Consider the following 26,224-nt stretch of genomic DNA (forward strand, 5'->3'; position numbering starts at 1 on the left):
GAGCAACGGGTCATCAATTTTGGGGGCCTCCCCAGGACTTGTTCCTTACAAGCACGCTCCTTACCCCCTCCCATGCTCTCTCCCACAGGCAACAACGGGAATCTGTTAAGCACTTGCTGTACACACAAGGTCCCTGTAGACCTTAAAGCTGGGAGGATCTCACCCCATCTTGGTGTTTCCTCCAGCCACCCAGCACACACATAGTTCATCTTTGTGTCATAAACATGTCCCACCAACTCTAAAGCCCCAACCAGTGAAAGTTTTGTTTTGAACTAATGATAGGGAGGGTTGGGGTTTTTATTTTAATTGTTGTTGTTGGGTGTGTTTTTTAAGTCTTTTTTTTCTATTCACTCTTTTTTTTCCCCCTTGTCTTCACAAAGACAGGCCATCAGGTCAAATATGGGCTTTTCCAGAAAGGTGAGTTAAGAAAAGAGACCCTCCCTTTTTTTGAGAGATTAGAAGGTGAAGGGAGGAAAGGGGATGAAAGGGCAAAGGGGCAAAAGGGTAAAGGGGTGGGTCTTGGTCACTAGACTTGTATCATATGAATTAGAAGCTGTTTTCAATTTCTCTTCCCCAGGTCTGAAACCAGTCTTGCAGAAAAGTCGGAGTGGATGTTGGATGACTAGAACCCCAGACCACACAGGGCACTGGACAATGCATGGTGGGGCTGGAAGTCTTAGCCATGGCCAGTCAAGAGAAACCTCTGGAGGATGATCTCCCATGTTGACCAGTGGTTGGAAGAAGGGAATGTGCACTGAGATGAGGAGACGCGGCCACTGAATCTTGGACAACCTAGAAACCTCACAAGCATCAAGCCCCCAAAGGAATCTCCAAATCCCAGAACCTCCCTTTCCTGGCATCCTAGAATTTAAAACCTGAGACTACTGGGATCACAGAAACTGCGAGTTTCAAAGTCTAGCACTAAGGAAACAGCTCTCTGATCTTCAGCAAATTGGTCTACTACTCTGTGCCTTCATTTTCTCCATCTGTATAACAGCGATACAGTAATGATAATAAGATGGACCGCAGAGGGCTCTGGTGAGGATCGGACACAACTGATTGTGGGAAATATTCAAGTGCCGAGTATGGCGTGTGGAAATTCAGGATAAATATCAGCCACCAGGATGATAGGTGATATTTGGAAATCTAAATCCTTGGAAACTGGGGCTTTTGCAAGTATAAAATCACAGAGTCTGAGCACATCAGAAGCATCAGCTATGGTGTTCATGGCAGGAGAGTCCCAGTGTCCCAAGGAGCCTCTGGGTTTCATTGTGAGATTTGATTCATTCTACTAGGGGCCACTGGGGACCTTCCCAGTAGAGTGGCCATTGGATCAGACCTCTAAAGCTCTGGGACATAATGAAGTGAGACTTTTCTGCCTTCCCTAACTCAGTGATTCCTTGTGAGTTCAGGGAGTTAGTGACTCTCTGACTCCTCAATTCTGTGAATGGGTGGGGAGGTAGGGATGGACTTCCCACTTTTTTTTTCATGAAATACCTGACATCCCCCTCACTCTCTGTGGGAAAGAGGGCTGCAGGGGTGTTCAAAGCTCCCTGTCTCTGGACAGCACAAATAATGGTAACCGTATTAGTTATACCTAAGAGGAAAATGAGTCCTGAAGCAAGGTGAAGCCTCTGGAAACAGGGTTCTGTTTTATCTCTTTCCCTAATGTTTTCTGTCCGCACATAAGACTTCACATTCCTTCTTAACCCAGACAGCCTCAGATATACTGTCACACACAGAATGGTATCTCTGGTGCCTCGGGATGCCTCTGTGATTTGAGTTCTTTTCCTTTATTTTTTTTTTCTGACTCTATACACCTTGACTTAAAAAACTGTTTTCTCATGAGCCCTGTTATCTCATTGATACCTCTCACCTCTGTGGTGAGGGGAAGAAATCATATATTCAGATGACTCGTAAAGGGCAAAGAAAAAACCCAAAATTTCAAAATTTCCGTTTAAGTCTCATAATCAAGAAGAGAAGAAGCAGAGCAGAGAGAGAGAGAGAGAGGAGAGAGAGAGAGAGAGGAGAGAGAGAGAGGAGAACTATGAGAACCCACCCCCCGTGATTATCAGCATATACACTCATCGAAATTGGATTATTAGAAGAGAGGTCTGTGGCTTCCACGCCGTGGTTTTTCTTCTCGGTATAAAAGCAAAGTTGTTTTTGATATGTGACAGTTTCCCACAAGCCAGGCTGATCCTTCTTTGTCAGTCCACTTCACCAAGGTGAGTGTCCCTGCTCTACCCCACCAAATGGGTGCCCTCATGGAGGAGATGGCAGGTAGGTAGGCACTTGGGGGGTCAGCGGCCTTCCAGTACAGTCAGATGCACTCAGCCACCATGAGCCCACTCAGGTAAGATCTTTTAAAAAATAATATAATAGTCATAATAAATACTAGGTAGGTGAAGTACTTAATCGATGCTTGGGCAGGGACAAAGATAAATAAATGGATCAATTGATACACAGATGGGTAGGATTTTTTAAATATGTCAACTGCCAGTCTTTATGGATTTCAGGGTTTTGAACAACTTGAAATGCTGTCCAAATGAAACTGGAAATCGCAGTTGCATCTCTCTTCATCTCTTCCGTCTTGATGCCTCCCATCCCTCTTGTCTCTTTGTTCACCCTGTCTTTTCCTTTTTCTGTTTCTCTACCTCTCTCTTTCGACATGACATCTCTCTGTCTCCCTTGAACTCAGGCTCTAGGCTTTGACCGCCTCCCCGTCTCCATCTCCTCCATCTTGGCAACACTACATCATTGCCTTTCCTCTATCTCTTTCCTACCAGCGGCTCTCTTGTCTCACCTTTCCTCACCTGCCTTTCCACCCGGCATCTAGCACAGAGATTTGGATACAGCTGGTGTTTATTAATAGTGGGTCGAGTAATGTCGCTGAGGACATTTACATTTTACAAGAATGCGCGTCAGTTCTGTTTGCCCCAGCAGCAGGAGGATTTTGAGTTGTCAGGAAAGGATGAGAATTTAACTTGAATGTGTGCTTACATCACATGAGAGGAGACCCTGTTGGGGGGCACTTCATGCTGTCATAAACCATGGTTTACTGTATAGTGTGCATGCATGTGACCAGACTCTGTGTCCAGGAAGGCAGGCTGTTCAGGACTGTGACAAGTTCATTTCTTCAGGCTTAGCACAATGCTTGGTACATAGTAAGCACTAAGTATTAGCTATTAGCATTTTAACCAAATTATCAGCATGCAATATATTGTTTTTGTTCCTGCTTTATTCAAGTAATAGCACTTTTGAAGTCTGCTAAAAATAAATGTTTGAACACATGATTGTCCGTGGCTGTCATGACTGTCCTCACATCAGCATGAATTCTGATTTGACAAAATGCCAATTGTTGGACACTCAGGACATTTCTAATTTTTCTTCATAAACCACCGTAACTGGTTCCTTGGACTCCTGAAAATGGAGTTTCCGTGGAAAAGAGATGTGCATTTTTAAGGTTTCTGACCCTCTCTGCAAATTGTTCTTCCAAAAGTTTGTCCTATTTCATGCTTCCTCTACTCAAGCTAATCCTGGGTGGGTATTATCATTTTTTAAATCATTTCCCACTTGGCGAAATGGCACATGCCTGTAATCTCAGAGCTTGGGAGGCTGAGGCAGGAGAATCGAAAGTTTGAGGCCAACTTAGTGAGGCCCTGTCTCAAAATAAAAAATAAAGGGGCCTGGGGTAGTGGCTCAGTGGTAGAGTGCTTATATGAGGCACTGGGTTTGACAACATAAAGGCATTGTGTCCAACTACAACTGAAACAAAACAAAACAAAACAAAAAACTCCATGGATGTTGTATTTTTTTAATAAATAAATAATATAAAAAGGACAGGGGATATGACTCAGTAGGAAAGGGCCCCCGATTCAATCCCCAGTATCTCCTCCATCAAAAAAATAATTTCCCAACTTAACAGGTAAGGAAAAAATCATTGCCATGTTGTTGAAATTTACATTTGTTGATTATTTTTACTGTTTATCATTCACTTGTACTTTGGGGGTTGTCTATAATGTCCTTAGTCCTAATAGGGTATTCATCATTTTTCTTATTGATTTGCCATAGCTCTTTATTTTTGGAAAGGATATTAACTATCAATCATATGTATGCAGCACATATTTTCCCCCAATTCATCATTTGCATTTTCTATTTGTTTATGGGTTTTCTGTGATACTCATGATGTTTTTAAATAGTGAAATAGGTTAGTCTTCACTTGTGTGGTTTCTGCCTCTGGTTTTGTGCTTAGAAAGTTCTTTCCCACTTGAAAATGAGATAAATGTTCACCCTGTGTTGGCTTCTAGTCTCCTTTATGCCTTCATTTTTTCCATTTACTATAGAGGTTAAGAGTGTGGGTACAGGAGCCAGACTGTCTGGGACAAACCCAATCTCACCTCAAGCCATCGGTGTGATTTTCAGCCAGATACTTAACTACTCTATACCTCCATTTCCTCATATGTGCTATGATGAACATAATAGTACTTACCTCAAAGGGTCTTTGTCAAGATTAAATCTATTAATCATGGTAAGTGCTTAGCACAAGGCCTGACACATAATAAACCCAAGATCAATATTAGACATTAAAATGTATATCTGTAATGGATCTGGAATTTATTCTAGTGTATATGGTGATGGTGACATTTCAAACTCAACAGGGAAGGGTCAGTGGGAACACGGAATGATTATTTATTCAATAGCTCTTTTCCCCCAATTGTTTCAGAAATATTTTTTAATATTTATTTTTTAGTTTTCGGTGGACACAACATCTTTATTTTATTTTTATGTGGTGCTGAGGATCGAACCCAGTGCCCCGCGCATGCCAGGCGAGCACACTACCACTTGAGCCACATCCCCAGCCCCTCTCAGAAATATTTGTTAATGTATCCTCCACCCTCCCCCATGTTGAGATGCTGTATTCATCACAAACTCTATTCCCTCTATGCACAGGTCTTTGTCCAATCTTTCTCCTATGATCTGTTTCTCTGTATCTGTCCTTGTACCAGGGCCACACTGTTTAGCTGTACATTGCTTTGCAATATGATTCAATACCCAGCCATAGCCATGGGCATCCCTAGCACCTTGTTCTTCCTTATCCTTTCTTATTTCAGGCAGCATCAGTCCTCCAACCAGAGGTCAGTAACTGTTCTTATTTGGGGCAATTCTCTCTTCCCTCTTTCTTTCTTTTCTCTCCCCCCCACCCCTGCCATTCTCCGTCACTTTTTCTCTGTGACTCTCAGTGTCTCTCTGTGTAAACATCTCTGTTCTCTCTCACGTCTCTCTTCATATCTCCCTGTATCTGTACTCTGTGTCTCTGTTCCCTCATGTCTGTCTGTTTCTTTCTACATTTGTATCTGTCTATCTTTCTCTGTCTCTTTGTCTTCATATACCTCTGTCTCTCAGCCAGTCCCCTGGATAGAGGGGCAGTTGTCAACTCAAATCCCTATAGACACCTAACAACTCAACCAGACACAGGAGAAGGTCTCAGGCCCTCTTCTGCCACACACCTCTCCCTTACCACGTGTAGAAGGGTAAACTGAGGCCAAAATACAGGCAGGAGAGCCCCTTTCTAAGCCTCATAGAGACACAATGGCAGAGAGGAGATACAAGATCAGAAATCAGGCCTCTCAGTGAGACCCTGACTCTGTTTCTATCCCCTACTATGGGCCTCAGTTTACCTTTCTGCACCATGAGGTGGAGAAAGTGGAATCTAGGTTGCCTTTCCCTTTTCCGCCTTCTCACAGTTTGGATCCTGACTTAAGCACAACAATCCATGATCATAACACAGGGTCTAGCCTAAGAAGAGCAGGGCTGCGAGGGGTCATGGGCCCCATGTCAGGAGGCTAAAGGATGGAAGAACATCAGTCAGTTTGGGTGTCCATAGAACTGGCACTGATTCTGGGAGCCTCTATCCTGGGGCTCCTCCAGAGAACCTGGTGCTGGGCTCCCTTCATGAGGCCCAAGCCAGAGACTGGATAGCTCCGTCCTCCTCATCCTTCCATCCCTATCTCTACCAGAGAGCTCTGAGTTTTGAGACATTGACCCAAAATGAACAAGGAGACTGAGACCACGGAAGTGTCTATTTACCAATCATTGATATTTTGCTAAGTGTTTCATATGGAATTACTTTGGAAAATAGCTTCTATTCCTATACCAATTTATACTGAACTTGAGAAGCATTAGAGCCAGTCAGTGGCGAGATGGCCCCAGGCTCAGGAGAGGAAGATGGCTACTCTGACCTCTGCCTTCATGGACCTCAGGAGGGAAGCTGAGGGTACACTTGCTGCTATTCTAGGCCTAGTGGGTGAGAGGCCCTCTGAAATAGTATGCTTCCTGTCCTTCAGGCAATTCCAGTTGGTTTGCATGACAGGATCATTGGTTTATATACCAATGGATCTGTGGACCCATAGAGTTTGTGGTTTTTCTATCCTGGGCCTCTTTGAATCTAAAAAATGATGTCCTACAATTTGGAGATGTACTTGTGTGTACTCTATGAAAGACCCCAGGAATCCCAGTATTTGAGGGGCTACCCTAGCACTCAGAGCTTCCAACCTGGGACCTCACTGCGGCCCAAGAAAGGCCAGGTCTCTAGAACCCAGGGCTTGTCATGGTGGCCAATGGACGTCACCCACCACATCCGCCAGCACCCACATCACCCCACCTGGGTCGGCTGCAGGATGGGCCAGCCAGTTCTCGGAACGAAACCCGTGGGGTGAAGTCCTGCCCCCTTCTCTTCCTCCTTGGTGCGGATGAAGCCCAGCGCATCCGGCCGCCATGACGTCAATGGCAGAAAAATCTGGGGAAGTCGGGGGCTGTAAGAATAGGGCCCAGATGCAGACCCCGATAGGAAAACATAATCTGTGTTCCAGAAACATCCTCCATGCAGCTTCTGAGAAAACTAGTCAGAAAGGGACGCCCAAACAGACAGTGCAGGAAGCCGGCTGGCCAGCCCGGCCCTCCAAGTACCCCGCCACCAGACAGACCATATCCAGGTCCCCTTTCTGAGAATATATTTAGACTTTCCTGAGTCAGACCACTCGAGATATACTGGGGGAGGAAATTTCCTATAAGCTCTGGCCAAGTGTCCAGGTAGCTTCAGAAGTGCCAATGGGCCAGCCATGTGGGCCAGGCCACAGTGGTGGAAAATATCCAGTCACTCACCAAAATCAGTATTCGTCTGTTCAGGCTGCTGTAACAAAGTATCACAGACAGTGTGGCTTAAGCAACAGAAATTCATTGTCTCATAGTTCTGGAAGCTAGAGATCTAAGATGAAGGCGTCGGCAGGGTTAGTTCCTTATGAAGGCTATGAGAGAATATGCCCCAGGCCTCCCTCAGCTTCTGGTGGGTTGTTGGCAATCTTTGCTCCTCCTTGGCTTCTGGAAGCATCACTTAATCCCTGCCTTCATTGGTTCACTCACTCATTCACTCACCTCCTCATCTCTCCACCTTTATCCCAGACCCTTGGTCTGAGCTTCCACAGACCTGGACTTCGGATTCTCATACTAATATTCAAACCCTGGAGAGATTGGGAGTTTAATACTCAGACTTTCACGCCCATCTCCCTCAGTGCTACAGCTCTGACAGCCCCCATGAGGTGACAGCAAAGAAAGGAAGGACAACTGCCCCTCCCAGAAATCTCCTAGACTCTTCTCAGCAGCTGTGTGCCCAACCCAGTGCTGTGTAGCAGGACAGGGAGTCTCTCACACGTAGGCACAGTACAGGGGGCTTGTGAAAATGTGCACACAGGCACACATGCTTCTTGGAGAAAGAAATGGAGTTCTCAAGTCACCATGGGACCATGGAACTCTGTACTTGGGTGTCCCTTTCAGTAAAATGGGGGTTGGACCTGGCAGTCCCTACTAGTTCTAGCTTCCTTGCTGACTGGGATTATGGGATTCTGAGAAACTGAAGCCATGAACTTTGGGGAGTGTTAATGCTAGGGGTCAGTAGGGGGACCTGGAGTCACTATGGAAGGCTTTCAAGTAGAAAAGCAAGCATTTTGTGGCTTAGATAGGGAAAGAAGAAGAATGGCAAATAGTATGAGCCAGGGCCTGGAGGTAGCCTTTGGGGAGTAGGAATTGGGGTGACTACTAATGGGGGCTGGGTTGAGGAGTTCACACAGGCTCTAGCTCAAGAAAGCATGTCCCTGGTTCTCTCTGGCATCTGCCATGCCACCTCCATGCAGGACAAGAGCTCAGAAACAGACTCTATCCTGTCCCTGAGCACCACACTCCTATACCCAGCTGCCCATCTGGCACGTCCATCCATGCGTTCAATGCCAGACTCTTCATATCCATCCACACTTGATTATCATCCCGACCCTGTTTGCCACATGTCCCTGATAATGTCAGCTCTGTTCGTCTAGCTTCTCAGGCTAAAACCCAGAAATCACCTTGAGCCTCCCTCTCTCACCCACTATGTCCAAGCTGCCAGCAACTTCTCCTGACTCCACCTTGAAAATAGTCTCAGAATCCAGCCACTTCTAACCATCTCCCCTGTCACCATCCCAGTCAGTGCCAACATGATCACCTGCCTTGACTGTTGCAGTAGCCTCCAAACTAGTCCCCCACAGAGTAGCCAGATGAATCTTTAAGTCCATACCCATCACTGGAGTAAATCAATGCCAATTATAGTCTGTGACCAGTTCCAGCAGAAACAACAAAGACTGTGCCCTATGCAGGGTGCAGGGGTTACCAGGGGTGAGATTTGAAGACTCGAGTGGTAGGAGGATGGGCTGAGACCTACCCTAGCTAATGTCTCACAAACCAACTGCCCGTTGCCCTCGTGGGGGAAACTCCCACAGCAGGGTAGTACAGGCATGTGCTGGCAAGCTGGCCGATGGACCTGTGCATATGGGGTATGTGGGCACACATGCCTATTCCTGATAACCATATGTATGTGTGTGTGTGTGTGTGTGTGTGTGTGTGTGCACGCGCACACACATGACTAGAGCTGGGGTGCGGCTTTGGGTCCCTTTATGACATATCCCCAGCCAATACCTGTTCTGACCAGTAGGGGTGTCCATGTGGTTCAGAGGATCTCACACCAAACCTAGCACACATGTGACTCCTTCCCACTATGTCCCTGCAGACTGCCCTTGGACAAGGACCCAATGCCCAACCCCAGGCCAGCCAAGCCCTCTGCCCCTTCCTTGGCCCTTGGCCCATCCCCTGGAGCCTCGCCCAGCTGGAGGGCTGCACCCAAGACCTCAGACCTCCTGGGGACCAGGATCCCAGGAGGAACCTTCCAGGGTCGGGAACTCCGAAGTGGGATCCATGCCTCTTCCTCCTCCTCCTCCTTGAACCCCCTGCCAACATCGCAGCTGCAGGTGAGGCCCAGGGCTCAGGATGGGGCAGGCAGGGTGGGGTACCTGGGCCTACAGGTGCCGACCTTTACTGTGGCACTGAGCAGGAGGGGTGCAGGCTGGGGCACAGGAAGTGGTTTCTGGGTCCCAGGCAAGTCTGTGACTTATGCAGATATTGCAGAGTCAAGAAAGTCCCCACCTGCCAGGCCTCAGAGATTTGAGGCTCTCCCCAACCTCCCAATCCCTGTTTCAGGAGAGGAAGAGATTCTATAATGATCCATGGGCACAACTATGTGTCCTTATCCCCATGTGACAACAGGAGATAGCTGGGGCCCAAGGAGGTGAGATAATAGGGTTGAGGCCAGCTCTGCCACTTATTAGCTATATGATCTGAAAAAAAAATCAGTCTCCATGAGCCTCAGTTTCCAAGTGTGGAGACAATCGTGGTACCTACGGTGGGGGACTACGGAGAGGAGCATATGAATTAGCAAGGATGAGGGTGGTACCTCACACGCCTGCCTTCTCCCTCCAGCTGCCCACAGTGCCCCTAGTCATGGTGGCACCCTCCGGGGCAAGGTTGGGCCCCTCGCCCCACTTGCAGGCACTTCTCCAGGACAGGCCACATTTTATGCACCAGGTATGGACCCTAAATAGACTGGGAAGAGGGAGCCAGTGGGAGAATTTGGGGGAGGAAACCCTGAGCCATGGCCCATATATGTCCCCCAGCTCTCCACAGTAGATGCCCACGCCCGGACCCCTGTGCTACAAGTGCGCCCACTGGAAAGCCCAGCCATGATCAGCCTTCCACCACCCACCACCACCACCGGGGTCTTCTCTCTCAAGGCCCGGCCCGGCCTGCCACCTGGTAATACCTTAGCCTGTACCCCATAACTTTAGAGAAGCTGAGAGTCCCCAAATCCTTGAACATGTGCAATACTGACTGTTCTGAATCAAGGCCCTGTGGGGGTCTGAGGGCTCAGGTCTTAGTGACATAGAAACTCTAATCTCCAAAAAATGTCACATTAAGAACCTTCAAGATGCAGAATGTCAACATCACGGAACCACAGATCTTTGCAAAGTTAGTCAAAATGTCAGCACCTGCTGATGGCTGTCTTTGAGCTATTCTGCCAGAAGCCCTGAACTGTGGGGATGGCAGAGTCCTTTGGGAGTCAGGGTCTTTGAAGCACAGGAGGGTGTGAGGTCTTGTGGGCCAAGCTGCAGAGCCTGGTCCCCAGCCCCAGAGGTTCCCTGTCCCTACCCATAACAAGTATGTGCCCTGTTCCTATCCACAGGGATCAATGTGGCCAACCTGGAGTGGGTGTCCAGGGAGCCAGCACTGCTCTGCACCTTCCCAAGCCCTGGCACACCCAGGAAGGACAGGTGAGTGTTCAGGGCTGGGGAGGATCCTTCACCTTATTGTTACCCTCCCCTGACACCCTCTTGTCCCCTCAGCACCCTTTTAGCTACACCCCAGAGTTCCTACCCACTACTGGCAAATGGTGTCTGCAAGTGGCCTGGATGTGAGAAGGTCTTCAAGGAGCCAGAAGATTTCCTCAAGTGAGTGACCTGGTTAGTGGGTATAGGTCTAAGATGCAGATCTCCACTCAGGCTTCCTCTCAATAAAAGTAAGATGAAACAGGTAAAAGCTGAGAGTGTGGATTCAAATCCAGCTTTTGATGCTCAACAGCTGTACAAACTTGAACAAGCCATTAACTTCTCTGGGCCTCAGTTCCTTCATATGTATAATGGGGCATGATAATAAAGATGCATACTGATATTTACCTCCGTCTTACAGACAAGGGAACTGAGGTCAAAAAGGGTGTGTCTTAATCAGGATTACCCATTTCCCTCGTGACAGCTTGGATGTGAACTCAGGCAGCCAGACTCCAGAATCCAAATTACTAACATTTTTGCCCTATTAGGCCTCATGCCAACAGATCACATTATTGATCCCCAAAGTCCCAGGTCCTATAGATGGCTGTTGCTGCCTTCCCTTGGGCCTGTCTCAAAACACACACACACACACACCCTCCTCTACTTCTGTAACATATGAGGGAGGGCTTGTGGGAGGGGATGGCAGCTGAGGCTCTAAGGAAAGACCTCCCAGAGGGAGTGGCCATCCCCAACTGAAACATTGAGCTAGGAGGCCAGGCGCACCATGGTCACCTGCATGAATTCTTTCCCCTACCCAGGCACTGCCAGGCAGACCACCTCTTAGATGAGAAGGGAAGGGCACAGTGTCTCCTCCAGAGAGAGGTGGTGCAGTCTTTGGAGCAGCAGGTAATGCCTTCAGGAGGAAGGTGGGTGGTGGGTGGGTGAGCCTCGTGCCCATACTGTGCCAGGAACCAGGATAATCCAGGATGAGTGTTGTGTAAGGGAAAGGAGGGAGGGGACTCCAGGGAGGAACATAGCTGGAAAGGTATGGTGGAGAAAGGCCAAATGGAAGCCCCATTTTTTGTGCCCATCCCCACAGCTGGTGTTGGAGAAGGAGAAACTGGGCGCTATGCAGGCCCACCTGGCTGGGAAAATGGCACTGACCAAGGCTCCAGCTACGGTAAGCTACCCCAGACCTGAAGGCAGCAGAACTAGAGAGCTGGGGGACAACTGAAGGGTGCATGGGAACCTGTCCTCACACACAGCCTCTGGAGTCTATGAGTACCTGCATATGTGCCACATGTGAGAATCTGTCCTCTTCCACTTGCAAACCCTTTGACCTTACCCATCCTGATTCTGAATTTCCAAAGCAATAACAGGGGCTGGGGGTGGGGCTGAGGCTCAGTGGTAAAGCACCTGCCTAGCATTCAGGAGGCCCTGGGTTCCATTCGCAGCACTGCAAAAAAATTAAATTATGTTGAGGAGGTTGAGGCAGGAAGATCACAAGTTTAAGGTCAGCCTGGGTAATTTAGCAAGAAGACCTCGTATCAAAATTAAAAAGGCTGGAGATGTAGAGTACCCATGAATCCAATCCCCAGCACAACAAAAATATTTTTTAAAGCAATAGGGCCAGGTTGTGTGGCATGCCTGTAATCACAGCTAGTCAGAAGCTTGAGGCAGGAGGATCACAAGTTCAAGGCCAGCCTCAGCAATTTAGCAAAACTGTTTCAAAATGAAAGATAAAAAGGGATAAGGAAGCTGGGCGGGTGTAGTGGCACATGCCTGTAATCTCAGCGGCTCAGGAGGCTGAGGCAGGAGGATCATGACCTCAAAGCCAGCCTCAGCAACTTAGCAAGGTGTTAAGCAACTCAATGATATCCTGTCTCTAAATAAAATACAATAAAGGGGTGGGATGTGGCTCATTGGTAAAATGCCCTGGAGTTCAATCCTTGGTACAAAAAAAAAAAAAAGATAGGGATGTAGCTCAGTGATTAAGCACCCCATACTTAATGAAGTTAGACCATGTGATCCCTAAAGCACTGACTATATAACTTGGAGGGCTCAGTGCAAAATGAAAATGCAGGACCCATGTTCAAATTTCAAGATGGCAACCTCACATTCAAGTGTGGTGGTGCACGCCTATAATCCCAGCATTTGGGATGCTAGGCAGGAGGATCAAGAGTTCAAAGGCAGCCTCAGTGATTTAGTGAGGCCCTACGCAATTTAGTGAAACTCTGTCTCTAAATAAAAAAAATAAAGTGATGAGGATGTGGCTCAATGGTTAACTGCCCCTGGGTTCAATCCCTGGTACAAAAAAAAAAAAGGTGTGGGGTTCTGTGTGACTGCAGCACAGGTCACACTCACAAAACCAGTCCTGAGTGCCAGGCACTGTTTCGGAGCACTTTGCTAGTGTTTATTCAAGCCTCAGGATGCCACTGTAAAGTAACTACCACTATCATCCCCAATTCACAGATGAGGACAATTGAGGCCAGAAAGGTTTAGTTAACTCTCCCAAAGTCATAGTTGGGCACTAGAGAAGCCCTATCAGCACCACCTCATGATCCCAGCATCTGTGACTACACACCATGCGCACACCAGTATGGCTCATGCTGTTCCATGGGATTCCATGTCAGACTAGAGGATGCCCTTAAACACTGATTTAGCCAGGCATGGTGACATATGCCTATAGTCTCAGCTACTTAGGAGGTTAAGAGGACCACTTAAATCCAGGAATTCAAGGTCACCCTTAGCAGCATACCCACACCCTATCTCTTAAAAGAAAAAATAAAAACACTGATTTAAATATAAGAGTGGAGCCCCGTGTGGTGGTGCATGCCTTTAATCCCAAGGGCTCAGGAGGCTGAGGCAGGAGGATTGAGAGTTCAAAGCCAGCCTCAGCAACTTTGTGAAGCTTTAAGCAACTCAGTCCCTGTCTGTAAATAAAATACAAAAAGAGGGGGGCTAGGATATGGCTCAGTGTTTAAGCACCCCTAGTTCAATCTCCAGTGCCAAAAAAAAAAAAAAAGAGAGAGTGGAAAATTTAAACCTCTGTGTCACCAGCCCCTCTTGCCTCCCCCAGGCATCATCTGACAAGGGCTCCTGCTGCATGGTAGCCACTAGCACCCAAGGAAGTGTCGTTCCAGCCTGGCCCAGCCCTCGGGAGGCATCTGACAGCCTGTTTGCAGTACGGAGGCACCTCTGGGGCAGCCATGGAAACAGCACATTCCCAGGTAAGAGTGGTCTGTGCCCTACCCACTGACCTACACTCCTAATCCTACCTGGTGTCAGGCAGGGGTGCAAAGGATCTCCACATTACCACCACCCAGCTTTTGAAAATGCACATGCTTGTAAAAGCTTCCTCTCAGGATTTTTATGGCCTGAAAGTCCCCCATCATGGTCAAAATGACCAAAGAGCAAGGGACAATTTATATCAAATACTCAGTAAGTGGTACCAATGTGTGACCACGGCCCTTCCCCTTGGGTTGATGATGGGATTTCAGGCATGTGTGGAGGAGGGCGGGACAAGGAGGGAGGAGGTCTTGAACAGCGCCTGATCTGTCCCCACCCTCTGCCAGAGTTCTTCCACAACATGGACTACTTCAAGTTCCACAACATGCGGCCCCCTTTCACCTATGCCACCCTCATCCGCTGGGTAAGGACAGCTCAAGCCCAGAGGGGAGGAAGATGATGGGGGACTACCAAACTCCCACCTTCCTCTGAACAACTTCAGAGTTCATGCTACTCCAGTAAGAAACCCCAGCCCCGAGGAGCCCCAGCCATGCCTCCAATGTGATCCCTCCTGCTGGCTGTACCCCAATCCTGTCCCTGAACCCAAACCTAAACTGCCAGTCAGGCCAGTGTAAACCAAACTATGAACCCAAAACCCACCCCTCTCCAGATGTCCATGCCATTTCTGATGCCACCTTGATCCCATGCTTCACCCTATGTCTAACCCTGCCCCTGATCGTTCACCCTGTATGATCTCTCTCCCTCCCCTCCCCTGTCCCACAATCCAACCCCCAGACCATAAGGCCCAAGGCAGGCCACTGCCCCTCTCAGGCCCAACTTTGGGGTAATGATCCCCTTACCCCACTCTATTCCAACTTCCAGGCCATCCTGGAAGCTCCCGAGAAGCAGCGGACACTCAATGAGATCTACCACTGGTTCACACGCATGTTTGCCTTCTTCAGAAACCACCCTGCCACCTGGAAGGTGAGTGCCTCTTGGAGGTGGTGGTGGCTGGGATGGACACAGTGCCACACAGTGTAGGAACGAGCTAACTGGGGGCTGGGTTCAGAGGCATATGAGAAAGGAGCAGGTCAGTGCTGACGGGGGATGCTGACCTCAGGCCACTGACGTGCCCCATCTCTGGCTGATCCTCCTTCCACAGAATGCCATCCGCCACAACCTGAGCCTGCACAAGTGCTTTGTTCGAGTGGAGAGTGAGAAGGGGGCTGTGTGGACCGTGGATGAGTTTGAGTTCCGCAAGAAAAGGAGCCAGCGGCCCAGCAGGTGCTCCTACCCTACCCACAGCCCCTGACCTCAAAACCAAGAAGAGGAAGGATGGATAGGAGCCAAAATGGGGGGCAGAGGTGCCCACAGCAGGGGTGGCAGGCCTTGGACATGCCCACAGAGACCAAAAAGTGAGATGTCTACTGTCTTGCCTGCCAGGGCCCCTGCTCCCCAGCTGGCTGCCATCCCAGATCATTTCTTCTGCACCAAGGCTGCTTGGAGGGGCCCCAAGACCAGCCCAGTTCCCACTCCCATTCAAATCCCCCAGTCAGGTTCTCCAGCCAATCAGAGGCCTCACAACTAGCCATACATACAGCCTGTCTCAGCCACTCTCACCTCAGGGGTGGGAGAAAGTCACACAGACACAGTCACTATCCTGTCCCCTGTATTCAACATAAACCCTAAATCACAAATCCCGCCTTAGTACATTCAAACACCCTCAAAGCTGCATAGTTACACATCACACATGAGTGCAGTCCCATCAACCTGAAAGCACATACCCACTGCCAGTCTCTGGGCCCCCAAGTTCAGGGTCACACAAGGGTGTTCCCAGAGCCCCGCACAGAAGTAGCGATCAGTACCCTCAGGATAGCAGGTTCCAGAATGTCACACAAACACACAACTGGTCATACACAGGCTTATGCAGCGCCTGACACATGTGCTCACTCACACACAGTCTGTTGGATTTGCCTGCGTATCTCACATGTGTGCTCACACAGCCCCCCGACCCCCGGTATCTCCCAAGTCCCATGAAGACACACAACAACTGACAAAAATGTACCCCATGTCTCACTTGCCACCCACCCCGCTCCCATGGCCGAGCCCGATCCATGCCTCAGCCTAGACTGCAGAAGAGCCCCTCCTTTATTTGGGATCCAAGACCCCCAACCTCCAGTGCCCTCCCCAATAAACTGCAGCCAAGCTCCCACATGCTGGATGATCACCCCAGATCAGAGTTGGGGTCAAGTGAGCAAGTGTCTGAGACTAAGACCACAGCGGGAGGAACCGGTGGCAAATGGAGGGAGTAGCTAGGGCCGCAGCACTTGGCTACCACTCCAGCACCCCACATCCCTGTCTGTGGTTGGGGAGCCCTCCACAGGAGCTCCTCAGGCCTCCCGCACCCGGCCCAAGAGGCCAGCATTCTCCTGGCGAAGGGCTCGGTAGTCCTCACAGATCTTCTCCAAGTTGCTGTGGGTCTTCTTACCCATCTCCGTCTCAATCTAAAGGAAAGTGAATACACTTGCTCAGCACATAGATCCCCTTTCTTCCACAGCTCCTCCTCACCACCCCCTCCACTGCAGCTGCCCTGAACCCCTCCCACCCCCTGTCCCACTGCCAGGCCTCTGCACGTGTCATTCCCTCCATCTAAAGCATCCTTAAGCCAAAGCCTCTGCCAGCAGCCCTGGGAAGCAAGTTTGAGGACTGCAGGGTAGAAGCTAAGGCTCAGAGAAGGCCACCAGTCTGTTCCAGGCTTAGGTACCAAGTGACAAGGCTGAGCTCCAGTTATAGGCTGTCTGGTCCCACAGCCTCTCTCTGTATAAGTCAAGGAGCTGTCCCCTGACCTGTTTCAGTTCCCCTCCCATATCCAGGCCTCTCACCTGCTCCTCAAGGTCTCTAACCTCCCGCATGATAGTGCCCGTGTCCTCGATGGTCTGGATGAGTTGGCTACAGTTCTGGGGATGGCAGGAATACAAGGCTTGCACCCAAGTCAGTCCCTCCCCAACCAGCCCCCCAAGCATGCTGCTCTCCTCACCTCATGCAGCGCAGCTAGATACTTGTAGGCCTTCCGAACAGCATCATCTTTCTTGGCATCCTGACCAGGCAGAGGGGACCTTGAAAAAATCAGCTATCCACTGTCCCCCACCACCTCCATGCCACCACCCCGCTGCCTTCATGCTTCATGAAGCAAGTTCTGAGCATTATTATGCCTACAGGGCTCACTGAGGGCCTGAGCCAAGCTGGCCCATGAGCAGATGGGCCGGCAGCAGGCTAAACCCCACGCCAAACCTCATGCCAGGCCCAGCCTGCCCCACACCTTGAATACGAGTTCATCAGTCACTGCAAATGTCCGGTCCAGCTTCCCAGAGAGGGAGTTGATTTCCTTCTGAAGCTCCTTCGTGTCAGACAGGATCTGGCAGATATCAGGTTGGCCATGAGCTCAGGGCAGGGTGTCTAGGGCAGGGTGGCTGGCCGGCCGAGGGTATTCATGTGCATGCACTCACATCAATTCAGGGCCTGTGTCACTACATCAGGGAGGTTGGAGTGGACTATTCTGTGCTGGGGTGTGCTAGACAGCTCTGCCTATCAGAAGCCATGAGGTTCCCATGTGGCCACCCTACTTCTGTCTGCCTACATGACCCACCCAGCCAGGCGTGGTGGCACAAACCTGTAATCCTAGCATCTTGGGAGGCTGAGACAGGAGGATCACAAATTTGAGGCCAGCCTTAGAAAGTTAACGAGGCCCTAAGCAACCTAGTGAAAACTTGTCTCAAAATTAAAAAAAATAAAAAGGGCTGGGGATGTGATTTAGTGGTTAAGCAAGTACCCCTGGGTTCAATCTCTGGTATATATTTTATATATATATGAGACCCACCCGCCAGGGCCACTGCAATGCACCTTAGTGATCTCTTCCTTCTGCTTCCGGATATTGCCAACAATCTCCAGGATGCGCTGGGTATAGGCCAGCCGGGACACGTCTCTCGGTAAAGTCTCCAGTTCTGACACCTAGGTAGGGACACAGCAGGTATTTCCCAAGGACCCACACCCCACCCATCTTTGCCACCAGGGCCCCTTCATGGGCCTTACCAGCTGCTTATAGACTTCCTCCTTCCTGCGGGCCTCTTCAGCAGCTGCCTGAACACTCTGGTGCAGTTCCTGGATTTCTGCCATCCGTCGAGAAGATTCCAGCTACCAGGGACCCACAGGCACAGGCAGTGAGCAGAGCTCAGAGGCAGCCTCCTAGAGGGGCACCAGACTTGCCCCATGGCCCCAGACCCCACCACCTACCTCCCTGCAATCCTGGAGCTTTCGAAGGTGACGGTACTCAGCAAGAAGTGGAACCCGGTGCTTTTCCCACTGACCCGCCAAATGGATGACCCGCTGCGCACTGCTCTCCACCACAAGCTATGGGTGGAGACATGTCAAACAGGCTGGGCCTATCCAACCCTGCCCCACCAGCCCAACCCCAGACTCAGCCCCAGCCCACCTGTAGTTTGGCAAGATTGGCAGCCCCGTCTGGTAGAAGCTCCACTGCCCGGCTCTTCAGGCGCAGGGCCTGCTCACGCTCTGCCATGCTGAGCTTACTCTGCCGACACTCTGTCTCCACCTGGCACCACATCAGCCCCACTCCCAGTCACACATCACAGTCCCCAATGACCCCAAGAAACCCTGGCCTAGCCTGAGGCCCCCACAGGCCTCTCTGATCCTCCAGATCCACACTGATGCCCAGGAGCCTTGCCCACACAGACCCATCTTGCCCCGCCAATGCTCACAGACCCTCAACACCACCTACAAGGCCTGACTGATGCCCATAGGTGCCTCTAACCCCAATAGGTCCAGGAAGCACCCAAACCCACATCCCCTTTTGCTCCCACCAACTCAAGAGCCCCCAGAGATTCCCAATATCCTCAATGAATCCTTCTAACATCTGCAGACCTCAAGAGACCACCTCCAGGTCCCCTCAAGGCCCTACTTCTGGCCTGACCCAGCCCATGGCCCTTGCCACAGCCCCTCACCTGCACAAGGCTGATTCCTAGAGTCTTCATGTTGGCTTCTACTTCTTCAATGTTGCGGTTCATGCCCTCCAGCTGCTCCCGAAGGGACTCTAGCTCCTGTTCTTGAGTTGCCCGTGTGTCCTGGGAGGCACAGGCCAGTCAGGTGGAAATGCCAGACCCAGCAGACAGTAAAGGGATCAGGAACCCCCCGCAAACACACGGACTGCTCTGCTCACCTGTTCAGGCTGACTGGAGGTAGTTGGCACATCTGATACTGGGGCAGCCTGGGCCTGGTGCTCCTAGGGGGCATGAGGAGGGACAACCTGGATATCAGGGAAGGCCCTGCCTCTTATGGCCTGGCCTCAACACCCCAAAGCTCCTCCTAGTACTGTACCGACATCCGTTCAACTACTAACAACTGTCAGAATGTGACTAAACAAGGGAAGGGCAACTAAAGTGTCTGCTCTCAGAGAAACCTCCCTGGTCCAGATGTAGCAGCCCTAAATGCCCATGAGAAGGACGAGGGTCCCTCTGGGTGAGCATCCAAGGAGAGAAGATATATCCAGAGGAAAATGACTGGGGAAAGATGGGGTTTGTACCAAAAGCACCCCTCTACACTTACATGGTTCCCACCTGTATGCTCTTTCTCCAATGATGTCCCAAGAAGCTAGGGAAGCCCTCTGAACACCTTCCCTGAGGAGGGAAAGGGCCTACCTTGTGGGTATATGGGACCTTATGTGAATAAAAGCTGCATTTATATATAAAGCAGCCCTCACCAGATCAGCACCCCCACGTCCACTCAGGCCCACCCACCAGATGAAAGGTGAACTTCTCTGAATGTGTGAAGCGGGATCCCTTGGGGGCGCCAGTCCTGGCCCCAGCACCCCAGCCCTGAAGCAGCTCCCCCAGGTCTCGGGCTTGTGTGGGCGCTGCAAGTGGGCTCCAGGTCTGGCGCAGGTGCTCAGCCAACTGTCTGTGGAGCCGCTGCCGTGGAGCCCGGGTGTCCTCCTGGAGAGAGCAGGCAAGGGAACAGGAGGATGTTGAAGCCTACTGGCCCCCAAGGCCCTGCCTCCTCCAGAGACCACCTGATAAGTCACACCCTTCTTCCAGCCTTTCCACCGAGTCAGGTCCCTTCCTCCACAGGCTTGTGAGCTCCCTGAAGACTGGGAGGGACCTCTTCCCCACAGCCACACTTCTCTCTACCTACTTGCTCCCCACCCTGGAAAAGATGTGGGTAGAGAGAGAAGCCTGGAGCCCCTAATCAGAGAGACCCACAGAAAGGGATGTGTGGGACAGAACAGAGACAGAAAATCAAAGAAGCAAGGCAAATAGATAGAGACAGAGTTAGAGAGAGGAGAGATAAGGCAAGAAAGAAACAAGAACACAGTTTCAAGACAACCAGGGAAATTTGATTTGAAAAGCACTGGGCTATACCTGGGGTGGGACACGAGGTGCCCGGCGTACCCAGTCCTCGTCACCAGGGTGATCCCGGCCTACATGCTGACAGAGTTGGATGGCATGGTATTCAAGGAGTGAGGCTGCCCTCCCCCAAGGCCGGGGCACCTGTGCAGGGACTGGCAGCAGAAGGGGACTCATCTGGAACTCCCTTGTCTCTGGAGACAGGAACAGAGTCAGCCGGCCCTCCTGCGTAAAGACCTACCTCTGTTCTGCTCCCCAACCTTCCCCAAAGCCTTAGCCTTACCTCCTCTGGAACTCAACTCAGGCATGACCAGCATGCTGGCATGGAAAGGATGCTGGAGGGCTGAGCCCTGGAGGGAGAGCAGAGTCAGAGTCTCTAGGACAAAGTGGGACAGGGGTCACTGGTGAAGGGGCCAACAACCTGGGCAACCAGATGGGGATAAGAAAGGTAAGGTGGGGACAAGCACAGACAGGAGTCGGGGATCCCACCTGGAGGTTCTGTAGCTTGGGTGTTCGAAGGAGAGGTGGGACCCAGGGCAGGGCCAGCTGGTCCCGGATTTGGCTCCCAATGGCCCGGAGGAGAATAGCTGAGTCACCTATGGGGGTTGGGGAAGAAGTGCTCAACAGATGACAATGCCACAAATCCAAAAGTAAATACTCTGGAAAATCAGCCATGGCTCCTGATTCCTCAGCCAGAAATGCAGATCAGTCTCACAGTCATTCATCAAACACTGAGCACAAACTAGGTACTAATCACTGTTTTGGACACTAGGGTCACCTCAGGGAATAAAGTGGAAAAGGTTCCCATCTTCATGGAACCCACAAGCTAATAGAGGAGAAAGTTCATGACGAGAATCATAAGAATGATCTAGATCAAGATGGCAAGCCAGAGAGGAGGTCTGCTGAGAGGAGGCTGGAATGTTCCACAAAACAGTGAGAGAAAGGCCTCCCTGAGGTGATATTGGAACAGAACGTAGACCTGGCATAAACCATGAGGTATGGGGGAAGAATGATACAGGGATACAAAGGCCCTGAGGCTACAGCATGCCTGGAGCATCGCACTAAGGAAGGTGCAGGAGGTGAGTTGGGGAGGCCCTCCAAGTACACACTCACCACCTGGGTCACCCAGCCCCCAGTCTCAGAAGACCTGCTATGCTTACATCCCCTCTAGTCCCAGTTCTCCTGCCTAGCTCTCCCAAACACACACACAAACCCCCACTTGGCAGGCAACAGTTTTGCCATCTCTTATAGCCCCTCCCATCCCAAGTACACACTCTACTCCCCCACCCCCATCCCCTAGACCCTGTACCTGCAGGCTGGTCTGCATCCTCAGAGGCATCGGTGGGCAGACGCTCAGCCAAGAAGAGAAGCAGGTCCCTGAGGTCAGGCTCACTGGGGTAGAGGAAGTTCTGATAGCCAAGCTCCAAGGGATAGCCCAGGTCCTGGGGGTTATCAGGTGTTAATCAGGGGACACTGCCTGGCTGGGGAGGTTGGCCCCTATCAGCCAAGTAGGTAGGATCCTCCTGCCCTGGGAGCCCTGGCCTAGGTCATACCTGCTAACACTCTCTCACCAGCCACTACCCTGTCCACCTCCTCTTGGCTCCCCAAGGCCTCCAGGGCCCCTAGGGAACCCCAGAGTAATTACAATCAATGCTACAGAGAGGGAGAAAGGAGATTAAAGCTCTGACCTTGCTAACTATGAGTCAAAATCCAGAGGCCATAAAAGAGAAGATGGGATTTCTGCCCATATGAAAACAATAAACAATTTCCAGAAAATATAATTAGCAAAATCAAGAGTCATGACGAGTTGGGAAAAAAGTATTTGGAGCCCCCTATCATTGGCAGTAGTGAATCTACCTATTATATAAAGAGTGCCTAAATATAAGCAGGCAGGGCTGGAGATGTGGCTCAGCTAGAGAACACCTGCCCAATATAGATGAGGCCATGGGTTCCAACCCCAGCACTGCAAAACATAAAATGATATAAACAGGCAAAAACAGACCAGCAGCATAATAGAGCAGAATGAAAGGACTCCTGAGAGTTCTAGGTGGGACTGGGAAACAGGCCCAGAGAGAAAGAAAAACTTGTTTTGCCAGAGATGCTGTTGCTCTAGAGCTTCGTGGATCCTGAAAGCCAACTTCCAGGATTCAAACCCAAGTACTGCCTCTTATAACCTTGTGACCTTAGGCCTATCACTTAACCTCTCTGTGCTGCACTTTCTCCATCTGAAAAAAAAAAAAAAACAAGAGAGATACCAAAAATACCTACTCCAGAAGATTGTCGTAAGAATGAAATGAGTCACCACAGTGCCTGGTACAGAGTACACTCTAAATGCATCCTTATTATATATGTATGTGAGTTCTGGGTCACTGTGTAACTTCTTTTTATTTTGAAGGGTCACAGTCCAAAAAAAAGTGTGAAAACCACTAGCTCTTAAGCTACTTTACTCCTTTGTGGTTTGTTGTTGTTATTGTTGTTGTTGACATCTGCAATCAAATAGTTCTGACTGATATGGAAACTTGTTCCAGGAGTAGGATATGTGTGGTAGCAGATGCCAAAATATGGAAGTGGATGAGGCACAGAAAGGGGTACAAAGAGAAGGGCACATGCAGAGGAAGAAATAAGAATGCAGCAATAATGAGTAAGAGCCTTTCTGCCTGCCACTGACAAACCAAGGCTGGACAATCCCATGTACCTTTATGACCACCAAAAAAGCTATTCTTTGCCCCACACTAAAGTTAGTGTGAGCCAAAGTAAGTCAACATGAATCCAGTGGCAGTCAGCCCTGAAAAAAGAGAACAGAGAATTGCAAAGGTCTGACACCTACTTGGCACTTCCTGCTGTGCATACTCCATGCACCACAGAAGACATAATTTTTCACCTTAAGAGTACCATCCTCCAGGACAAAGCCCTAGGCCAGAGGACAGACTGTCTGTCTTATGAGGCCATCAAGAGCACCAGATAGAAGATTCTGAGAACTCCTGACAGGTAAGTAAACTTGAGAGTGAAGAGATGAGAAAAAGACAGAAAGTGCACAACCATGGTCCAAATGCAACATCTCTGACCACCCTGTCCCTTTTGTCTAAATGGAAGTTTTCACTGAAGCTATTCTACTGTCCCTCTGCCACCATATACTTACTAGGTATATTGGAAGTCTTTACGATCACCATGTTGCCACAGGTTGCTGAAATGCAAGCATCCCCATCAGACCTATCCATTAATGCCACTGACACAAAGCTTATATATCCATTTATTCATTTCATTAATTCAATTTTACTTTTTTGTGCTGGGGATTGAACCCAGGGCCTCGTGCATGCCAAGCACACTCTAAAACTGAGCTACATACTTAGGCCTCCCCACTTTTTGGTGCTACTTGGGATTGAACCCAGGGGTACTATGACTGAGCATTCCTTTCTATATATTCTTTTAATTTTAAAACAAGGTCTTGCTCAATTGCTTGAAGGTCTTGCTCAATTGCTGAAACTAGCCTCAAACTTGGATCCTCCTGCCTCAGCCTGCTAATAGCTGGGATTATAGATGTGCAATTCTACATGGTAGGTACAATTCTCACACCCATTCTGCAGATGTAGAAAATTAGGACCAAACGAGTTAAAAAGACTGGCCCCAAGTCACAGAGCCAGGGAGCCACAAGAAACTCAGCCCTCTAGAATATAGTAACTGGACACAACTCTGAATGGGGGAGGGGGGAGTGCATCATTGGAAAGGTGCCTTACTTGATCTATCAGAGAGACATTTTTAGAACTGCTATGAGAGGCAGGATGCATGAGGTTGCCACAGGGGGAATGTAAGAGAGATTGTTTGAGTTAACCAGTATATCTTTCTTTGGGTAACCATCCTTCCCACAAATCAATGGGATCCTGAAGGAGCAGCCAATCACAGCGTCCTACCAAATGACCATGGGATTCAGGATGGACCAACAAGGGAACACAGTGATTAGTTTAAGAGACAGCATGTTACTTAAGCAGGGCCTTTCCTGGAACTGATAAATGGATACCACAGGGAGGAAAATATATTGATGCTAAGCTTGAAGCGTGGAAGGTAGGGGCAGCCCAGGTGTAAACAGGATAAACTCATTTAATATTCATAACAACTTTACTTTTATAATCTCCACTTCACAGATAAGAAAACTAAAGCCTAGAAGGGTTAGAGTCACACTGTTAGCAAGTGGTACAGCCAAGGTCTGAACTACTCACTGGTTTGGTCACTAAGCAGCAACCTTAACCACTAATGAATGCTAAGCCACAAAGAGAGATGGCAGAGAGGAAAGTCAAGAGTTTCAAAGGAGCATGGTTACTTTGTGAAGGAGGAAGGAAGAAGATGTGTATAATGGGGGGAGGGCACTCACCATGCAGGCCTGAGCCAGACTCATGGCCAGGCGGAACCGGGCAGACATGGCCAGAGGCAGCAGGGGGCTGAGGCCAGAGCCCACAGCAGGGTTGATCACTCGCAGGCAGCGAACCACAGCCTCTACCACCAACTCAGTGGTGAAGGCTCGTAGGGTCTGCACATCTGGAGGGACCGCCCTGGAGAAGAAAGAGACAGGATCTATGGAGGCAGTAATCAGGATACAGTCATCAGGATGGGCCATGCAGCCTTCTAAAAGCTCTAGAATAGACCCGGGTTGGAAAGGATGCCCAAGTTCAAAAGTTCAAACAAATCCTAACTATTGATGACTGTGACTTCCACTTGGATAAAAAGAACTAGCTTCATTCTCCAGTCCTTGTTGTAGGAGAATGGTAGATAAGACAGATCTCAGTTTAGAAAAATCTCAGATTTTCTCTAGGCTTCAAAGCCTCAAATTTTGGGGGTCTGTGAAGGTGAAAGGGCCCACGTGGCATATTCTCTGTATTTCTGGGTCCCCAGAATTACATTCTCTACATGTCTGAAACTCCTAGATACTGAGCTACTAGGATTTAGAGAAGACTTCATGTTGCAAATTCTGGGGTTTTCAGGAGTTTCAAATGTCAGGTCCCTAGGTGTCAAGATCCCTGTATATTAAGACCTCTAGTTTCAAACAAAACAAAAATCAGGCACCCTATATCCGCATCCTGAGTCTTTTAGGACCCTCAAATGGAAGAGTCTTGATGTGTCAGAAGTGACCAAGTGCTAATGTCACCAGATGTGCTGATGTCCTAGGATTTTAAAAGCCCAAGGTGTTTGGGAAACTAAGAAGGCTCCACATTATGCAGTTCTAGGGTTTTTCAGTTACTCCAGTGCTAGAGTCTGGGGATTTTAAGTTCCCTGGTTCTCAAGGTGCAGGTGTCTCAGAGTCTGAAGGTATCAAGTTCCCAGCGTATTGATATCAAGATCCATACATTTCCGTGTCACGGATCTTGAAATTCCAAGGCTTTTAGGTCTCCAGGCATCTGGGTCCCAGAGTCTGGGTTTACCAAATGTTGAGGTAAAAGGGCTTGGGAAGACCCTATGGTTGGGATGTGTGCGTGGGGTCTTAGATCCCTGGAAGTTGGAGCCCTAAATATAGTCCCGAGTTTTAAGGTTCCCGGGTAATGGGGGTCCTGGGTTTTGGAGTCCCGGATGTGGTCATTTGTGGGCGAGGGGGGCTGCGTACTTACGTGCCAGCCTGGCGCAAGGAATGGATGAGGATTCGGTCTGCCTCCTCCATGGTGGAGCCGAGTCGGAGTCGGGGGCTGGGTCCAGCACTGAATCTGAGAAAGTGGGGCGCAGTTGTTGAACCCCCGCTTCGCTCTCGGGGTGCAATGAGCGTCACGGGACGAGCGGGGAAAATTGGGAAGTGTAGTTCCGTGAGCGAGCGCGTCGTGTGCGGGATGCGAATCCGCGTGCGCGCAAACCTTGAGAGCGCAATGGCTGCTGGGAATTGTAGTTTTACTAGCGGTCCCATGGTCTCTTTAAATGGGA

The 26,224-nt window shown here is 49.7% G+C and overlaps 2 protein-coding genes across 3 annotated transcripts; one reads left to right on the forward strand and one right to left on the reverse strand.

Annotated features, from left to right (window-relative positions):
* Nucleotides 1-1,921: 1,921 nt before the first annotated feature.
* FOXP3 (forkhead box P3) lies at nt 1,922-15,417 on the forward strand. Its single transcript, XM_081277516.1, is given in 14 exon segments — nt 1,922-2,228; nt 9,095-9,332; nt 9,841-9,945; nt 10,035-10,173; nt 10,601-10,689; nt 10,693-10,722; nt 10,725-10,748; nt 10,750-10,865; nt 11,501-11,588; nt 11,782-11,862; nt 13,762-13,912; nt 14,258-14,334; nt 14,793-14,894; nt 15,073-15,417. Coding segments are annotated over 13 exon segments (1,368 nt in total). The 5' UTR covers nt 1,922-2,228; nt 9,095-9,116; the 3' UTR covers nt 15,223-15,417.
* Nucleotides 15,418-15,562: 145 nt separating this feature from the next.
* Nucleotides 15,563-26,096, reverse strand: CCDC22 (CCC complex scaffolding subunit CCDC22). 2 transcript variants are annotated; one of them, XM_081277513.1, is made up of 17 exons: nt 25,921-26,095; nt 24,693-24,870; nt 21,636-21,768; nt 20,816-20,922; nt 20,610-20,676; nt 20,342-20,520; nt 19,721-19,915; nt 19,144-19,206; nt 18,929-19,048; nt 18,400-18,519; nt 18,201-18,317; nt 18,000-18,101; nt 17,811-17,918; nt 17,230-17,325; nt 16,948-17,007; nt 16,793-16,867; nt 15,563-16,414 (listed from the first exon to the last, which is right to left on the reverse strand). In XM_081277513.1, the coding sequence occupies exons 1-17, from the start codon at nt 25,968-25,970 to the stop codon at nt 16,301-16,303; spliced, it is 1,884 nt and encodes a 627-aa protein (XP_081133639.1). In that variant the 5' UTR covers nt 25,971-26,095; the 3' UTR covers nt 15,563-16,300. The 2 variants fall into 2 exon arrangements, with proteins under 2 accessions (XP_081133639.1, XP_081133640.1); XM_081277514.1 differs by lacking the exon at nt 18,400-18,519 and having other exon boundaries at nt 25,921-26,096.
* Between the last annotated feature and the right edge of the window lie 128 nt (nt 26,097-26,224).

This window comes from Spermophilus citellus (assembly GCF_964194105.1).
Source record: "Spermophilus citellus genome assembly, chromosome: X".
Lineage (NCBI taxonomy): Eukaryota > Metazoa > Chordata > Mammalia > Rodentia > Sciuridae > Spermophilus > Spermophilus citellus.

Bases quoted from the DNA above. Each gene is read 5' to 3' on its own strand.
- CCDC22 (XM_081277513.1), bottom strand. From the start codon at position 25,970: ATGGAGGAGGCAGACCGAATCCTCATCCATTCCTTGCGCCAGGCTGGC. The intron at 19,049-19,143 runs GTGAGCAGAGCA...TGTGCCTCCCAG, and splicing joins CCTCCAGTCAGCCTGAACAG to GACACACGGGCAACTCAAGA. The intron at 17,326-17,810 runs GTGCATTGCAGT...GATATCTGCCAG, and splicing joins AGAAGGAAGAGATCACTAAG to ATCCTGTCTGACACGAAGGA.